The 18,007-nt window shown below is 49.1% G+C and overlaps 7 protein-coding genes across 7 annotated transcripts; 5 read left to right on the top strand and 2 right to left on the bottom strand.

Annotated features, from left to right (window-relative positions):
* Positions 1–608: 608 nt before the first annotated feature.
* N7455_007713 (uncharacterized protein) lies at positions 609–2,408 on the top strand (the record flags this gene model as incomplete). Its single annotated transcript, XM_040958536.2, has 1 exon — positions 609–2,408. One exon carries the CDS (start codon positions 609–611, stop codon positions 2,406–2,408), a length of 1,800 nt encoding a protein of 599 aa, XP_040811072.1.
* A 758-nt stretch (positions 2,409–3,166) lies between these two features.
* N7455_007712 (LysM peptidoglycan-binding domain-containing protein) lies at positions 3,167–3,667 on the bottom strand (the record flags this gene model as incomplete). The annotated part of the gene is made up of 1 exon (XM_065605711.1): positions 3,167–3,667. One exon carries the CDS (start codon positions 3,665–3,667, stop codon positions 3,167–3,169), a length of 501 nt encoding a protein of 166 aa, XP_065460660.1.
* Positions 3,668–5,476: 1,809 nt separating this feature from the next.
* Positions 5,477–6,317, top strand: N7455_007711 (uncharacterized protein; the record flags this gene model as incomplete). Its single annotated transcript, XM_065605710.1, has 2 exons — positions 5,477–5,925; positions 5,966–6,317. 2 exons carry the CDS (start codon positions 5,477–5,479, stop codon positions 6,315–6,317), a joined length of 801 nt encoding a protein of 266 aa, XP_065460659.1.
* Positions 6,318–7,454: 1,137 nt separating this feature from the next.
* N7455_007710 (uncharacterized protein) lies at positions 7,455–8,474 on the top strand (the record flags this gene model as incomplete). Its single annotated transcript, XM_040958549.2, has 1 exon — positions 7,455–8,474. The coding sequence occupies one exon, from the start codon at positions 7,455–7,457 to the stop codon at positions 8,472–8,474; it is 1,020 nt and encodes a 339-aa protein (XP_040811125.2).
* Positions 8,475–9,004: 530 nt separating this feature from the next.
* N7455_007709 (MFS transporter) lies at positions 9,005–10,747 on the top strand (the record flags this gene model as incomplete). Its single annotated transcript, XM_040958406.2, has 6 exons — positions 9,005–9,138; positions 9,196–9,698; positions 9,746–10,271; positions 10,339–10,375; positions 10,449–10,518; positions 10,587–10,747. The coding sequence occupies 6 exons, from the start codon at positions 9,005–9,007 to the stop codon at positions 10,745–10,747; spliced, it is 1,431 nt and encodes a 476-aa protein (XP_040811095.2).
* A 2,234-nt stretch (positions 10,748–12,981) lies between these two features.
* Positions 12,982–15,415, top strand: N7455_007708 (uncharacterized protein; the record flags this gene model as incomplete). Its single annotated transcript, XM_040958489.2, has 8 exons — positions 12,982–13,155; positions 13,211–14,043; positions 14,099–14,264; positions 14,325–14,493; positions 14,560–14,628; positions 14,688–14,698; positions 14,765–14,799; positions 14,854–15,415. 8 exons carry the CDS (start codon positions 12,982–12,984, stop codon positions 15,413–15,415), a joined length of 2,019 nt encoding a protein of 672 aa, XP_040811128.2.
* A 260-nt stretch (positions 15,416–15,675) lies between these two features.
* Positions 15,676–17,979, bottom strand: N7455_007707 (mRNA-binding ribosome synthesis protein NOC2; the record flags this gene model as incomplete). The annotated part of the gene is made up of 1 exon (XM_040958409.2): positions 15,676–17,979. The coding sequence occupies one exon, from the start codon at positions 17,977–17,979 to the stop codon at positions 15,676–15,678; it is 2,304 nt and encodes a 767-aa protein (XP_040811080.2).
* Positions 17,980–18,007: the final 28 nt, after the last annotated feature.

The raw sequence follows: 18,007 nt of genomic DNA, 5'->3' as shown, positions 1-18,007 counted from the left end.
CGACTGCTATATCTACATACTTCATGGCTTGCCCTTTCCCTTTTAGTGGTCACCTCTTGCCGCTTTTTGACAAACGGGTAAAACTGAGCACGCTCATGTGTATTTTACATACCCACCAACCACCTTAGTCCGATATCTGGCCATGTCATTTGTAAAAGGGAAAAAGGATGAAGGCTACTTGGTTTGACTCTAATCAATAGCACGAGTATACCAGACTGGAAGGTCTCATAATTTTCGCGGTGCAAAGGTGCTGTGATGACCTCGGGACGCTAAATAACACGATAAGACAATCAGAAACAAACTCCGAGACTATCACCATCTCCATTGGCCTTCGGTTGCATTAACATTTCACCTTTTTCAAGATTATCGGCAGAGGGTTCCGACGGTTCCCGTCACTCTATTGGCTCGTGTGGTTCTATTAGTAAATAAAACACTTTGGTTTGCGACATAAAAGATGCCTATAAGTTGGCTGCACCACCTGGGGAGTAATTCTCAACCTAGCAATTCTATAATTCAAACCGTTGAAAATCCTTCCATCCCTCGCTTCAATCTATTCGCTTGTTTTGCATCATTCATCCCTGTGGGATTATTTAGTCCAGGCAATCGGCATGGTAACCGGCGACTTCGACACGACTCGTGTCTTCCAAGGCACTCCATATGTCAACGGTGAAGCTTCGGGGAAGCTTATTGCAAGCGAGTTGGAGCTGAGCTTCTGGGGTGGCGTTAACCCCCGGACGAGCGAGGTTATTGACCAACACCACCCATTGAGCGGACAGCATCTTCAAGAAGCCATCCTCGCTATCCCTGGTGGACGTGGCTCATGTACCGGTAGCACAGTCATCCTAGAGCTTCTACTAAATGGCAGAGCACCCGCCGCGCTGATATTCGAGCGGAGGGAAGACATTCTCACCCTGGGAGTGATTGTTGCGGAAGAGATCTTTGGAAAGGCCATTCCAGTCGTGACACTTGATCCGATCGACTTTCGAGACCTTATCAAGTTCAACGGGCGCGATTTTCATGTCCTCAACGGCCAGGTATCCACAAACAAGCTTCTGGATACAACAGCCAAGGACCCACTAGTGGTTGGCGCAACTGAGCCCAGTATTTCGACCAAGGGCTTCAAGCTCACGGATCTTGACACCGCGCTTCTCAATAACGTGTACGGAGATGCCGCCCGTGCAGCAATGCGGATCACTTTGAGACTAGCAGAAGTTCTGGGCGTCACCGAATTAATGGATGTCACGCAAGTTCATATCGATGGCTGCGGCTACACGGGTCCAGGTTCTCTCGCCTTTGCAGAGAATATTCGGGATCGTGGTGGCAAGGTTCGAGTCCCGACATCGATGAACTCCATTTCGGTTGATAAGAATCTTCGACGCGTTCAAGGTATCAGTGAAGAGTTCAACAATGCGGCTGTAAAGCTAGCTGACGCATACACCGACATGGGAGCTCAGCCAACATTTACATGTGCACCTTATCAACTTGACAGTGCGCCAAAGTATGGAGATCAAATAGCCTGGGCCGAGTCGAATGCGGTTGTTTACGCCAATAGCGTGCTCGGTGCAAGAACCATGAAATATCCTGACTTCCTGGATATTGCAATTGCTTTAACTGGTCGTGCTCCTAAGGGAGGCCCGCATGTTCAAATCAACAGATTAGCTTCGGTGATTGTGGAGATTCCTAAATTCTCACCTGAAGAAATTGATGATTCATTTTACCCTCTGCTGGGATACCAAGTCGGAACATTGTCCACGAGCGAAATTCCAGTCGTGATTGGAGCCGAGTCATTTGCTCCAACTCAAGACGACTTGAAGGCCTTCGGGGCAGCATTTGCGACTGTTTCTAGTGCTCCAATGTTTCATATTGTCGGAGTGACCCCCGAGGCACCCAGCCTCGAGGCTGCGATAGTGAAGGGGTCAACTGTGCGTTCCATACGTGTACAACATGGTGATTTGATCAGATGCTGGGACTCTCTCAACAGTGCGCCAAGAGGTCAATCAGTTGACTTGATTTCTCTGGGTAATCCGCACTTCTCACTGTCTGAAATCGAGGCCCTCACGGAGCTCTGTAGAGGCCGCACCAAAGACAGTCGAGTTGAGGTGATGATAACATGTGGGCGAGCGACATATGCCTCGGCCTGTCGAGCTGGTCTGGTAAATGAATTGGAGATATTTGGGGCTCAATTTATTACGGACACTTGTTGGTGTATGATCACTGAACCGACCATTCCCCAATCTACGAATGCTATCATGACAAATTCGGGGAAATATGCACACTACGGCCCTGGCCTCACTGGAAAGAGCTTTTATTTTGGAGGTCTTGTTAGATGTGTTGAGGCAGCGTGTGGAGGTAACTATGCTGAAGTTAGACCACGTTGGATGAAATCTGGACCTTGCGAGGCTGACTAAGGGTTTGGTTCCTTTACGGTCCCTGTATCTCATGGATAGATTGCAAAAAATAACATTTGGGCTAAATCAGACTTCTGATGGGGTGCTAGGCATGAAATGATGCCTGCCGGTTTTACCTAGTTAGCGTCGCGATTTTTCAATTATATAATCGTTGCATTTGCAACCTGAAATGCCCATTGAAGTTATTGACAGAAATAGACGTGTACGACAATGTATGTAAAATTCACATATGTAAAAATCTCTAACTAAATTTGACAAAGTCCGCTGTTTTTCCAATCTGTGCGGACATCGATGATTAAGCAATGTATGTACTTTTGTATGGTACCGTTATCATAACGGTCCATTGATTTTCTGCATGCATAGTATTCGACATACCCCCCAGTTTTTGAAGGTTTTCAGAGCTTCAAGAACTGCAATTCTCTAACTGTTTCGCAACTACTTGGCAAGTGAGTATATCTGACCTCACCTATCCCCGACCGATTTTTCACTGATCTCGTCTTAAATCGTTGATTTATACAGTTTTCGCAAATCAACCTCTGTTTTTAGAGATCATATGACCAATATCTTATATTCCGACTAACCCTCTAAACTGTATCTGCTTCTATTTTAGAAGCGCTCTAGTAAGCCTATATACTAGTGTCGTAGTAGTTAGTACCTAGTCTATACCATAGTTACCGAGTAGCGATTGCAGCGTAACTGTCATCCTGCTGGACCTTTTCCGTTCGACATTCGTCCCTGGATGAAAGCAGATCTCTCTTCTACTGAAGTATACCAGAGGAGCAGCAATAGTGCTGACCAGGCGTTATCTTTGAGCAGAATCCCTTGGCAGGGTTATATTTAAGGAGGTCAGCACCGGAGATGCCGCATTTAGTGACCAGTGCAGCGCAGCTATCACCTGATTGGATTGTCTGCGCTCGGCACTCACCCCTGGAAGAAAGAAGGTCTCTCTTCTGCTGGAGTGAGCCAGAGGAACAGTAGACTTGCTGACCGGGCGTCAGTTTGGAGCAGAAGCCCTGTGCAGGGTTGTAACATAGGATGTCAGCACCGTGAATACCACATTTTGTGGCCATTGTAGCGCAGATATTACCCGACTGGACTGTCTGCGTTCGGCACTCCCCCCTAGAAGACAGCATGTCTCTCTTTTGAAGTGTACCGGAGGAACAGCAGACTTTATGACCAGGAGTCAGCTTTGAATAAAAGGCCTGCGCAGGGTTATAGTTAAGGAAGTCGGCACCAGAGATGCCACATTTCGAGGCCATTGTAGCGCAGCTATCACCCGACTGGACGGTCTTCATCCGACACCCCCTCCCCTAGACGATAGGGGGTTCCCCATCTACGACGTCGAAGACTCAGTAGGTAGAGATGAGCCAGAGGCTTAGATGCTGCTTGCGGTCGTGTTTCCGGACTTAATAGAGGACAGCATAGGCGATGTAAAGTAGGTGCTAGCCGTAAAATTGGTACTGTATTCGAAGTCAAGGCACTCGGCATTAGACCAGGATTCGAAAGCAGACTAGATGTTTCTAAAGGTGCTATTGCTCAGAGCTATGAATCCAAAGACGTGCTGAGAGTTAAAGTGTGGCTTACAGAGCTATATAACTAAACTTTCTCGACGTCTATCAAAATCGTAGGAATTGTCGATAAGAGACTCTAGAGCCACTTCGCTAATGTCCTTACTCTGTAGGCCATTATCGATATAGATACCGGCTAAAGTGCCACCAAGCTAAGTATACAGCATAGCCGTCTTGCTAAGGGAAACGTATCTACGGGTAATATATTCACGTATTTGTTTGATAAGAGAGCGGTACTCGGACTCGGACTCAGTGCCCCCCGAATAGGACGACTAGCCGATCTTATAGTTAACCTTATGCTCGGTCATAGGGCGTGAGAGTAGTACGTGAGCCCGCGAGTCATCACTTTAATCATTTCTATATATTATTTAAGCGAAGATACGGCAATGGGAGTTTTTATCGTCGACATTATCGTATAGATTGAAGCCGTAAAATATACTCCGGTCACACTTTGCGAGCTGGTTTATATCCTGGTAGGTTGACCAGTTAGAGGGGTTGGGTCCCGTGACAATACATCGCTCAAGGCAAATATTGTTAAACCCTTGGTAGCTGGGACTGGCACCCAGCCTAGAGTTCCTATGCCTATGCCCGGAGACGACTGTAGCAGATAGCAGTAGGCCAGCAGCTATACCATTTAAAAAGGATACCATAACTTTGCAGCCCCTCGTGGTAGGGGTTTAAAAGAGTGTAATATGATAAAGTGAAAAGGATTGATGAAATATTGATGAAAAATTGTTAAAAGAGTGTATAGACAAATAAAAATAAGCGACTGTTGGGAACAACGAGAAACCCAAGAAACTCCTTAGGCCGAGAGTGATATGAATTGTAGGAAAGAAGCGTCTAGCAAGTCGAATAGTTATATTATCTTTTTCGTCCTCAACCTCGGACACGACTTGAAATCTTTCACAAGTCTCTGTACAGAATCCGCGGACCCATCTAGTATGGCCCCGAGTGTGATTGTATCACGAACTAGATATCTATGCGGGTACTTTCCTAGTGCCCCCGAACCGAATCCATCTAGTGTTTCGGAGCAAGGTACCAAAATCTCCGGCGTAAATGTCATGGAGCATAGAATATCCAATTGCAGTCCTATGGGAATGATGTAGGGGCCGCCAAGAGTCTTAACGGTCCTCTAAGCTTCTGGCTGGGGCCCACTCCATTGAGATATTTACAATGGACATAAATTAGGTCTATGAATGTATTTGTCTACTAGTATACCTGCATACTCGTATTTCGGTAATACTGTATTGATGTGACCCACTTGATAGACCCTCTTTTGTAACCCCCGAACTACGAGTTTCCCTCGCGCGCGAAGTCCGGTTTCCACCCGCAAAAATTAAACCCTTGTCTTCTGGGCCACATTTGGGTACTTCGTCTTACCGCAGTTTTCTTTTTTATCTCTCGATCTCTTCTTCCGGCCCTCACCTGGGCGGTTGATATCAATTGATATCAGACTTTCTTTTTACGCCGCCTCAACATCAACATTGCCAAAATCCCAGTATGTTCAGTATCAAGGCGCGTGCTATCGCCCTCAGCCTGATGGTGTCCCTGGGGACGGCCGTTACAGCTGGCTTGGGCCTCGGAGAGCTCGATCTGATTTTCCCACGAAACGAGACCTTTGCGCCGATGACAATCACGCCCATTGTCTTTGGGATTCAGAACCCCGCGGTCATTGACGGACTCTACCCAACTCTCAGCTACGGCCTCTGGTCGGCGGATACCCCACCAAGCAATCAAACGCACATGACATATCTGGCCGAGGAGCACTTGCCTAATAAGACGGGCCCTATGTCATTCCTAATCGATAGTATAGCCAATACCCTCAACACTGAGAATGAATGGCGATTCGTCTGGAGACTGAGATGGACAAATTGCTCGGCACCGGATAATGGGACCACTTCCGAAAATGGCCGCGGGCTAATCGAAACCGATGATTTCTCTTGGAGACCGTATGAGGTTGCCCATTCTATTCTTTTCACCACGAAAAAGGGGGGCAACTCAGCTCAATCTCACCACTATCACTGCCGATGACAAGTGCGATGACGCCCAGGCCCTGGCATTCCACGCCACTAAAACACTGAAAGCACCACCGAGCAATCTTTGGGGCGAAAAATGCGCCGTACTGAAGAGTCCGTCACCTACTCCTACTCCTTGCAAGGCCAGTATTGCGCCTGCGGCTGCCTCAAGCATGTCGTCTTCCCTTACCGCGAGATATTGCATGGACCCTACCCCTGTCATAAACTGCCCAGCCAAGAAGGGTGGGGTTTCTATCAACGAGGCGACATCTCACTTGAGATGGTGGGTTGCCGGTGTATTGCTTGTTGGGAAGCTTTTCGTTTGAATGGGGTCCTGTTCGAATTTCAGATGTATTGGAGTATTTTACCTGTATAAATTAATGCAATTCAAGAAATTGGAATTTTCAACATCGCCGCCTTTTTTTTCTTGTAATGAATGGGGCTGGAGTAGGGTCACATTCAAACTTCATCTCGAGTCGATAGCCTCACCAATCAGTGTTTTTGACTTTTAGGGAAACTCTACGCCGCACCTGACTGTTAGTTTATGATATGCCAGTAATTTTCCGAGCAGCGGGCGTCGCGAATACCGGAGATTGCCGTGGATCACGAGCATTAGATGGAGTACCTTCGGTCACCCTAGTATGATCTGGACCCCTAGTTTGTACTGGTCCGTGGATTGCCAAGAGAGCCGTAAACCTTCAGGAGGGCACTTGTACGAGTAGTAAAATGGTATGGTAGGGGCCTAGTTGAGCCCCATAAGGCTGCATATAGTATTAGGAAATTCGCTTGATAGAGTGGGTAATTTGTTTCTAAGTAAAATTCTGAAACAGCCCTGGAGATTACCCCTCGGGACGTCCACTCACCGTTTCTCGGTCCGTACCCGAAACCACAGATAATTATGATATTACATAGGTTAATCCCAAATTAATCCCTACAGCGCAAGCGTCTGGGCATAGTTACAAAAACCACGTACTTTTAAGCGATTTTTGAGCCTAAAAATCAAAAATCCACTAAAAGTACGGAGTACCCTACAAATCAGCCTACCGTTTTGGCCCCCTGTAGGCCTCCGATTCTCGTCGCCAGTCTAGAGAATGAATGTTCCATTTTATTCTTATTGTACCTACTACCTGCACAGCCTTGCGTCGCAACCGGAACCCCACTTTTCATGGTCGACTAGCCTTTCTACCGGCGTTGAAGTGATACCAAAAACGCTAGCATGAGCCTGATTCGATCCACCTGCGATCGTTGCTACGCCGCCAAAACCCGGTGCACCAAGGATGCGTCGTCCAACCAGTGCCACAAGTGCTTACGGTCAGGCGCAGTCTGCAACTACAGTCCGCCCGGCCACGCCGGCCGTCCGCTCGGTCGCGGGACAGGCCAGTCAAGCTCGTCCAGCCAACACCCAATACCAGCCATGAGCAGTATGTCGCGAACAGTGCTCTTCTTCCTTGCCCTTGCATCACATGTACTTGGCATGGAAATCTGACAGACATGACACAGTTGACGAACCATTCATCGCCCTGCCTCCGTCTACCGCTTGCAGCCTAGACCTCTTCAGCAACCTCCACTCCGACGAGAACACTGCCGCTTACTTGTGGGACCACCAGCCCTTGCTAGACGGCTACGGACAGTCTTATTTGCCCATCGACGAGGCGGTACACAGTGGTACGCTTACGGCACCAACCGCAAGCTCAGATGCTACCGCCGACTTGTTTTCGTTATTGGGGGGCGGCAGCGCCCACCGCTCCAGCAGCGGTGACGCCCATTCCAGCAGCGGGCCGCCTTCTGCCGCCGCTTCGCCCAAGAGCGAGAGCCTGCACAGCCAGCTCGTAGTAATACACACCGAGCTCATCGCCTTCTCCGAGTCGCTCGCCGTGTCCTTCAGCATGACCGACGACATGGAAATCATCTACAGACTTAGCGCCGAGATGACCGAGCTACTTCAGCGCCTCAAGGAGAATGGGCTGTGCTACCCGCCGACGCCGGTTGTCAAGTGCCAGGGCATGACGTCTCTGCTCATACTGGGCTGCTACAGCTATCTTCTTGAGGCCTATGAACTTGCCATGGAGAAGCTGCGACACGAGCTGCGAGACACAGGCTCTCCCACTGCGGTGCTGGAGCAGCGACAGCAACGGGCTGCGTCACCCGAAGAAGCCCCGCAAATCAACATTGGAGGCATCCGGCTGCAGGTATCGAGAAAGTCGGCTGCCGAAATCCACCTGCAGCTCGTCTCTCAGACGGCCCAGAATCTCCGCGAGTCGCTTCGGCAGTTTGTAATGCACACGGCAGCCCCACGCTGCTCCTTGGACCTGGATACCGTCGACGAGAGTCCGGTATCGAACCGTACCGGGAGCCGTGCTGGGGAGACGAGCCGCGGCGACACCATTGAGATTCTAACAAAAATGGCCCAGCGGGAGTTGCGGCGGCGAGAAGATGGAATTTTCCAGTACATAAATGAGAGCGCCGCCCAGAAAACAAGGTGAGTATGTAGTACGATTTTACGAACGTGATGTTTTGAAATTGTCCATAATTTTAGGTATACTTGTTTCGGTAAGCTTTTTTTTTCACTTTGCGAACCAAAAGGTAATGCCAAAAGGTAATGAATGAATGCCGTTTGTCTATTCTTGCAGAACTTGGGCGAAAACCACCTTCAGAGTATGGCTAAATGGCGACGTATAGTGTAGTATAATTGCTTTTGAGCATGGGCAATCCGTTTCAAGCTGGCCACTAGGCATTGCTGACGGAGGGTTTTGTGGAGCACAAGTTGGTCTAGAATCTAAATTGGGGAATCCTCCAGTCCAGCCCGATTCCAGCCCTTTGTCAAACCCTCCGAATCGGCTCATCTCGCTCAATTTCTTCTGCTAAGTAATGGGGCCTTGGTTAGGTCAAAAATATAAATTAAATGATTCATCCGGCGCTGTACGGTTTCTCGTCGTGGCATCTTCCCAGCGCTGTGGTGGCTACTTCTTCCATACTAGCCAAAATCGATCGAGCAAACTGATCTCGCAAAATCATGGAAGAGCAGAGCAAAGGCCCTTACGAGGTCGGCTGGGAGGGTGGTGATGCGGATCCTCTATGCCCTCGTAGCTACAGCACCTTGAAAAAATGGCGTATCGTTCTTGTTATTTGTTTTGTCAGTCTGTGCATGTAAGCTATGTACACACGATCAAAGCAACTGACCCAAGGCTAACGGAACATATTCAGGACATGCGCTAGTTCCATCTACACTGCGACATACCAACAGATGGAAGCAGAGCTGGGCAACTCAAGAATAGTGTCTATTCTTGGTCTTTCCCTTTTCGTTCTCGGTATCAGTTTCGGACCTATGGCTCTTGGTCCCCTCAGCGAGTTTTACGGTCGACGACCCATTTATGTCATTTCCTGGACGATCTATGTGATTTTCATTATACCACAGGCCATCGCCAAGAACATTGGGGTGATTCTCGTTTTCCGTTTCCTCGACGGCTTCGCTGGCAGCGCTTTCCTCGCCGTGGCTGGAGGCACCATTCACGATCTCTTCGACAGGGCGCAGCTACAACACCCGATTTCGGTCTTCTCAGCGTCACCATTTCTCGGACCCAGTCTGGGTCCCCTGATTGGCGGTTTGATCTGTTCTTATCTCGATTGGCGATGGACGTACTACGCTTTAATCATTTGGTCGTTTGTTTTGTGGCTGGCAATCATCTTCCTTGTTCCTGAGACATTTCGTAAGTTTATGGTTCTTCAAGTCCTGTTCCAAACTAACATGAGCTAGATCCGATTCTATTACGAAACAAGGCGAGAAAGCTTCGAAAAGAGACCAACGACGAATGGTTTGCTCCTATGGAAAGAGCGCACCGGTCTGTTGCCCACGCAATTGGCAACTCCTTACTCCGACCATTCCAGCTTCTCATCCTTGAACCCGTGTGTTTCTGCCTCTGCATTTTTGCAGCACTCTTACATGGTATTCTTTACTTATTTTTCGACGCTTTCCCGCTGGTCTTTGTCAACAATCATGGTTTCAACTTGTGGCAAGTCGGTCTATCCTTCCTAGGAATTGGTCTGGGCATGATCCTAGCTATTTTCATGAATCCAGTTTGGAACAATGCGCGAAACCGTCTTGTGCACAAGAAAGAGCGAGAGACGGGTATCCAAGGTGCTAGCGAGCCCGAGTTCCGGCTTCCTGCTGCTATGGTAGGCTCTCTGATTGTGCCGGTTGGCATGTTCATGTTTGGATGGACAACATTCCCCTGGGTGCACTGGATTGCTCCTATTATAGGTTCTACCATCTTTGGATTTGGGTAAGTACAAGCTATCGAAGTGCAAGAGGAAAAAGGTTCAAAAGCTGACCTGGTGGCACTAAACTAGGGCATTGCTGCTGTTTACCTCTATTTTCGGGTTTCTCGTAAGCTATCTAGACTACTACAATTTTTTTAAATTTGTCTTTTGAAAGGCACAACTGACAAAACTTGCATCAGGTTGACGCTTATCCAACGTACGCAGCGAGCGCCATGGCCGCAAATGGCTTCATCCGATGCATTTTTGCCGGTACGTATATGAAGGCAGTAAAATGCCATGACTTTGGTTTTCAGCATAAAGCTAATCTGAAACCGTAGCCGTATTCCCGCTTTTCGGCGAGCACATGTTTGAAGGATTAGGATACCAATGGGCGTCATCATTGTTGGCGTTTCTCACTGTTGCCATGATACCGTTTCCGTTCCTCTTCTTCCGCTATGGCAAACTTATTCGAGGCAAAAGCCGCTTCGCTAAGAAATAGTTGCCTCTGGCTGAGCAAGTATATGCATGATGGCTAAATTCAGTCACTAGTTTCATCCACTTTTAGCTTTCGTTGATTAGCACATTGCTGTGCACCGATTTGAACCACGTTCCTAGGATCGAAGTTCCCGGTCATGTAAGGATTCTCTTGCCCTTTGTCTAATCTCACCCAAACTGATAGTTCCAGGCCCGTTGAACAGAATAACGTGGCACCCCCATAGATAGTGTTGGGGTCACTTGACCTTGTTTGACAGGACTGGCAGCTACAAATAAATAGCTTCCTCTTTCTCTTCTCCCTCTTCTTCTTCTTCTCCCCCTAGCAGTTAGCAGTCAGCTTCAACACAGCCAAATTGCCTGCTCTATATTCTCCTGGTTTCTCATCAGATTGGTCAAATTTTGGAAGAAGAAGGGGTATAGCAGCTACCTACAGTCGTCAGTCGTCTGCCCATGGGTAACTAGCGCCTTCCTATACATCTCAAAAGACATCTAAAAAGAACATCCAAAAGAACATCCAAAAGAACAGGAAACCCCTCAAATTCAACTTCATCCACGAGCAATCTCAAACTATCACTACGTTTCTCCTCATTTTATCCAAAGATTCGACCAAATCTTACTTGTGTGCACGATTGCACCTTCCTACCACTTCACCTGAGCACAACAGTACCCGCAAGATCCTTCCGCAGACAGATCGCTGCACAGGTACGGCCCTGGCTCCAGACCCAGATCCCCTCGACCGCTATCCAGGTCGCCGCCAAGTTGTCCTCTGTTCCACCTGCTACCCTGCTTAATCCTATTCTGTCGGTATCCAGCACGCTTTCAGGCCAGTCCGGTGGTGGAGGGACTAAACATGAGATAGGGGATCACAGGAAGAGGCGGGTCACAGAAAAAATGATAGGCTGGGGATTAGGATGTCGACTTTGGGTGGGTGAATGGAAACAGTCTCGACCTGGATGGTGTTCCACTTTTCGATTCACAACTATTGGGATAACGTGAAGCAAGAGGCACGTCTCGCCCTCTCATACGTCCGCATTAATGACGAAGGAGTCTTTTATTGCATCTGCACCATGACGCCTCACCAACGAAGCTCGCGTTTCCAGGCTGACTTTGACCAACACGGAGACATACGCACATCCCGTACCGCATTGGACCCCCCAATGATCATCTGGGCCAATGGCTTACCCTGGTTCCCGGTATATAAGGCCTTATACGTGCTCTGCAGGAGCTGGAACCTCGCTTCATACCTAGTTGGCCGAAAGTATCGTTATAGCAGCCTTGGCTCCGCCAGAGGCAGTTCAAGCAAGATGACTTTGGGTGGATGAATGGGAATTGCCTTTTAATTGTGTTGTGTTCTCTCTTTGGTTCTTCCTAAGTCTCTGTACTACAGTTACATTTCCTTCAAAAGAAAAGAAACAAAACACAGGCTGATATACAATCACGTGACCCAACACCAAACTACGATATCCTAGTTGGTATAAAGGATGAGATACGATGTAGTATTAGCTAAATGCGGTAGTGTAGCTACCTAGGTATATACTAGTTAGTTACATATTATATATATTATATAATACATATATAGGTAGGAATGGTCTTCTCCAACCCTAATGGGGTATTCTCTCTATACAGGATCAGCCCTATGGGCCAAGGTCTTGGAATTCTCCGCTCACCGTACTTTCATTTCTTTTTCACCTTTGACCAATGATCTTTTTATATTTATTTCTGTATTTATATCTTACATATGTATTGATGTATTGATATACCTGCCGGAGATCTTTTTTTTTTCTACTTTATACATTCCTGTCTGGTCTAAAAAAATTCCGAGCCCACATAACTCGAATTGGCTTAGCTTTTCGACCGTTGAGCTTTTTTAACATTTTACCTTTTCTTCGTTTGAGATTCTAATTTTTTTTTACAAATTCTTCATTTTGGAGATTAATAGTGTTCGAGATATCTCGAGTTGGGTGGGTTTTGCCTGAAAAATCCTGCCCCCCCCAAAAAAAACCCTTTCATTTTCATTTATTACATCGACAACGCCTCAAACGCCCGCCGGCCTCAACGGCAAATAATTCAGCACACAGCAAGGACTGCGCGTTCTCAACGACCCCTGGCGATTTTTGTCGCCCAATCAAAATGCATACACTGCCGATCTGTAGGTGCCCCCTGGTCTACTTACCCATCGGATTTCCCTAACCACTTTATACAGTCCGCAAGTGGTGGAGGCATATCGGGAACGCCATAATGGCAGTCCTCCCACCTGTGAATTTTTTGACTCTACACTATTTCTATTTCACTGCTACATGCATGATCGCCAGTATCATTTTCTATTTGACATCGACCCCATGGCAGAGCGTTGCCTATGTGGACTCCATTTTCATGTGTGTCAGTGCCATGACCGGGGCTGGATTGAATACGGTATGAACTGAATCTCATGGCGATATCGTACTGAGACTAACGACCAAATGATCAGGTGGATCTCTCAACTCTGAACACCTTCCAGCAAGCAATTTTGTTCACCTTGCTTATCCTGGGCCATGCCATTCTCATTTCTCTCACCGTACTTGTAGTACGTAAGAGGGCCTTCGAGGCAAAGTTCAAAGGTGTCTCTGATGAGCGAAAAAGAGAGCGGTCTACTCGTAACCCCTCGCAAGTTGAACTGCAGGTCCAGGGACCCGTCCAGGGAAGCACCGGGACTGATCTCTCCGGTGAGAACGGCGAGGGACATGGCTGTAAACCACGCCCGAAGACATCCGTGCTGGTCCAGATGAAACTGGGAGAGTCATCATCCCGCGAAGAGCAGCTATGGCTGGACGATGACCAAAAAACTATCGGCGGAACACCCCGTCATCATCACCACCGAGTCTTCCCCATGGCTGGTATCGGGGCGAGACCCGATCTGCATAACCACCCCCGCGACGCAGTGCCCAATGTACCCTTGGTCGCAAAGGATTCGGTGTCTGGCTTCAAGGGAATGCTCCGCGGCACACAGAAGTACATGGCCTCCAAGGGTCTTGTGTCCCGCAACTCCCAGTTCCACGATCTCACTCCCGCTGAGCGTGACGAACTAGGTGGTGTGGAGTACAAGGCCGTCTCGTTCCTGTCTGTGGTTGTGTTCCTTTACTTCATCTTGTTTATTATCTTCGGCATGATCGGTGTCGGTGGTTGGTTGGAAGCCAATGATCCCGCCGTGACACGCACGAACGGCCTGTCGCCTTTCTGGACGGGTGCTTTCTTTGCTGTTTCTGCTTTCGTGAACAGTGGCATGTCGCTCTTGGACGCGAATATGACTGCTTTGCAGTTGAAGTAGGTGACCTTGACCATTAATGTTTCATTGTCAAACTTTACTGACCATCTCTAGTGCTTACCCACTTCTCACAATGGGTTTGCTGATTCTCGCGGGAAACACCCTCTTCCCATGTTTCTTGCGGTTCATTATCTGGACTATGAGGATCATGCTCCCGGATCGACCGAAGTGGCAGTCGTGGCGCATTACCCTTGATTTCATCTTGGAGCATCCTCGAAGGGTAAGTCAGGTTGCATTACCCCAATACCTCCCATAATATAGACACTTATCATGAAGCCAGGTCTATACGAATCTCTTCCCCGCTCGCCATACGTGGTATCTACTCGGCACGATCATCATTTTGAACGGTATCGACTGGGCGGCATTTGAGCTGCTGTCTATTGGAAACAAGGACATTGAGAGTCTTCCTACCGAGTACCGTGTGTTGGATGGACTCTTCCAAGCCCTAGGTTTGTCAATCAATGCCACCGACACAGTCATATCTGAATCAAGCTAACAAATGCCCTCGAATAAAGCGGTACGCGCTGGTGGATTCTACGTTGTAACCATTGCCGACCTTCGCCAGGGTCTCTTGGTTCTCTATGGTAAGTGGTGTCAAAATCCTCGCTAGACTGAGAGATAATCATGCTAACACAACCTCTAGTGCTCATGATGGTAAGACATTATAGTCTCATATCCTATACACTAAACCCCGAACCCAAAACTAACAAACTCACTCAGTACGTCTCCGCGTACCCAGTAACGCTCACAATGCGGTAAGTAACCCATGAACACCACCAAATCAACCCCCAATCTAACACCCCACACAGCAACACAAACGTCTACGAAGAACGGTCGCTTGGTATCTACGCGCACGACGAATCCCCAGACTCCCCAGCAAACACAAGCCGCAGCAACGTAGTAATGGACCTAATCCGCCACCACCTCGGTCGCCCAGGCCTATCCGAGACTTCGCGCGGCTACTTCGTGCACCAACAGCTCCGCTCCCAGCTCAGCCATGACCTGTGGTGGATCGCGCTCGCCGTATTCTTCATCGCCATCCGTGAGTCGGACCACTATGAATCCCAGCCTGTGGCTTTCTCCACCTTCAATATCATCTTCGAGGTTGTCTCTGCCTACGGCTGTGTGGGTGTTAGTCTTGGGTTCCCGGGGAAGAATTACTCGTTCTGTGGTGCATGGCATACTATTAGCAAGTTGATTCTTGCGGCTGTGGCGTTGCGTGGTAGACATCGTGGTTTGCCCGTGGCGATTGATAAGGCTATTATGTTGCCTAGTGAGTCTTTGGCTTGGGCTGAGGAGGAGGATGCTGCTATGCGGAGGGATAGGTCTAGGGCTTGGGCTCAGGAGCATGGGCCTGTTGGGTCTGTTTAGATGGTGCATTCTTTTTGATATACCCCCCCTGCTTTTTTTTTTGCTAGCCTGATTTATTGGACTGCTTTACAGAGCGTAGATTTATGAGACCTATGATGATATGAAGCTTGTTAAGATAAATGATTTCTTTTATAGGACTGAGTTAGCTACCCATTGGTGTATCCTGGTAAACAAAGTAGACATATGCAATAACCGTGTGAAGTAGATGGACATGGACGTGGACAAGGAGATATACAAATTAAAAACAAAAACTAGACGATCTACTCGTCCTCCATCTCCAGCTCGTCCTCGTCCTCGTCTTCACTCTCGATCTCGGCTTCCTCCTCGCTCTCCAATTCCTCCTCATCCTCATCCTCGTCCTCGCTGCCATCATCACTACCAGCAACACCACCCATATCCTCATCCTCGCCACCGTTCTTCTTCGCCTCCTCTCTCCGCTTCTCTTCCTCAATACGACCTTCTTCGAGGACAGCGGCACGCTCCGCACGCAGCTTGCGCTGCGTCTTGACGAACGCACCGACGGGGGTAGACTCCCAGTCAACATCCTTAAGGAAAGACTCGACACCGGAGCGGTTGCGAGGAGCGTATGAAACGTTCAGGCGGCGCTCCTCGATCCAGCGGGCATTGGTCTCAACCTTCTGCACGAGCAGCAAGATCATCTGGTTGATCTTGGCGTTCTTGTTTCCACCGCTGCGGGCAGAGACCTGCTTCAGCCAGCGCTTGAGGGAGACAACGACGGGCACGGACAGTTCAGGGAAGGCAATGTGCTTGGACCACAGAACAAAGAACTCGGAGAGGAGCTCGGCGACCTGCTCACCGATGCCGTCCTGGTAAGTGCGCGAGCGCAGGTAGGATTTGGGTGCGCGGATCGCTGTGTTGAAGTCCAGGGGCTTGAGCGTGCTGGACTTAGGGTGCTTGCGCATCTCAGCTGAGGTCAGGACCTCGAGAAGGGAAGCGGAGAGCGGGATATAGGTGCCAGTGGCGCGGGAAATACGGAGCAGGGAGCGCGTCAATTGGAAGCGCAGAGGGAAGTACGTGGCGGTTGGGATGAGGCGCATGGCGCCCAGGGTGATTTGCACGACGGGGTAGATGAGGGGACGCAGAGCGGACTGCTTGCCGATTTGAGCCTCGACAAGGCCATCGCAATGCTGTGAAAGCACTCGGGACCAGAAGTCCAGAGAGTGCACGTATTGCCAGTTGTAGATGGTCTTGTAGGACTCCTTGGAGGTGTTGGTAATGCTCTTGCGCAGGTGCATGGCCAGCTGACGGATGAAGGAGAATCCTGCTGTGTATGAGACGTTCTGGTCAATGCCCCAGATTTCGGCTGCGGAGTTCTTCATCAAGTTCACGCCGGCTAGCGTGTGCACCGTTGTGTTTCGGCTACCCTTGACAACACCCTCGTAGGTGGCCTTGAGCACACTCTCCCTGATACCTGCATCTCCCAGAACCATAAGGCGGCGCAGAATCAAGAAACCTGTGATACGGGTGGCATCGGCCGTGGACACATCAGCCCAGATTCCGACGACAATCTTAACGAGTGTCTTCAGCACCTTGCGGAACTGAAGAAGGTAAGGCAGCATGGGCTCAATTGACGCGAGGGTCAACTTGAGTGTCGATGCATCAGACAAGTTGATCAGAAGCTGGTGAACTGAAGCAGTGTGCGATTTGATCAGAGGAGTGAGGGTCTTGAACTTCTTGGAATCCAATGACACTCTGATCTTGCCAGAGGCGCTCTCCTTGACGGGGAGGTGGTGGGCCAGGACCTTGGGGATGGTGTTAAGGGCCGTGACGAGAACCTGGTGGTACACGTTCTTGTCGGAGATGGTGTATTTTTGCTCGGGGGCATCGGGGTCATTGACATAGGCGGCCGCACGGAAAGCAAGCACAGCCTGGCGCATGGCTCGGATCGAGTTCTGCTCCTCCATCAACTTCTGCCACTTCTTGACCATCTCAATGGTCAAGGTCTCATCCTCGGGCTCCTCCTCTTCCTTCTTGGACTTCTTCTTCTTCTTCTTGGCCGGTTCCTCGTCTTCGGGTTCTTCGCTTTCGCTCAAAGCGTCGACCTCCGAAAGATCGCCTTGATCAGCGAATTCGAGCAGTTCAGAATCGTTCTCCTTGAGATATTTATAGAACTCGGGGTCCTTGTCCTTCAATGACTCCAGCTGGTCCTTGTGCTCGTCGTAAGCATCGACACTGTCTTCGTCACTCTCGCCCTCAGAGGCCTCAGCGTCCGCCTGTGCCTTATCTTCTGAGCGCTTGCGCTTGCCGATCTTGGGGGTGGTATCCTTCTTGCTGGCCTTCTTTCCCTTCTCTTCGGGAATATCAAAGCCGCCAGCGAAGAAGTCGTCGACGTTCATTTCGGAAAAGGCATTTTCTTTCTTCGCTTGCTCCGGGTTCGCTGCTGCGGCGGCTTCGGCTTCGGCGCGGCGAGCAGCACTTTTTTCCTTGCGCTTGTCGTTCAATTGGTGTCTCTGCTTGATTTTGGCATTGGCCTTGCGTCGCTCAAGGACATCCGGCAGACGGTTCTGCACGAACTTCTTGGTCGATTTTTTACCTCCAACCATTTTGAGATATTAATGCAGAAAAGAGTCT

Source organism: Penicillium solitum (genome assembly GCF_028829755.1).
Source record: "Penicillium solitum strain IBT 25940 chromosome Unknown utg000005l_segment0_segment0, whole genome shotgun sequence".
NCBI classification, from domain to species: Eukaryota; Fungi; Ascomycota; class Eurotiomycetes; order Eurotiales; family Aspergillaceae; genus Penicillium; species Penicillium solitum.
Note: the sequence above shows the minus strand (reverse complement) of the source record. Positions and strands in the feature narration are given on the sequence as shown.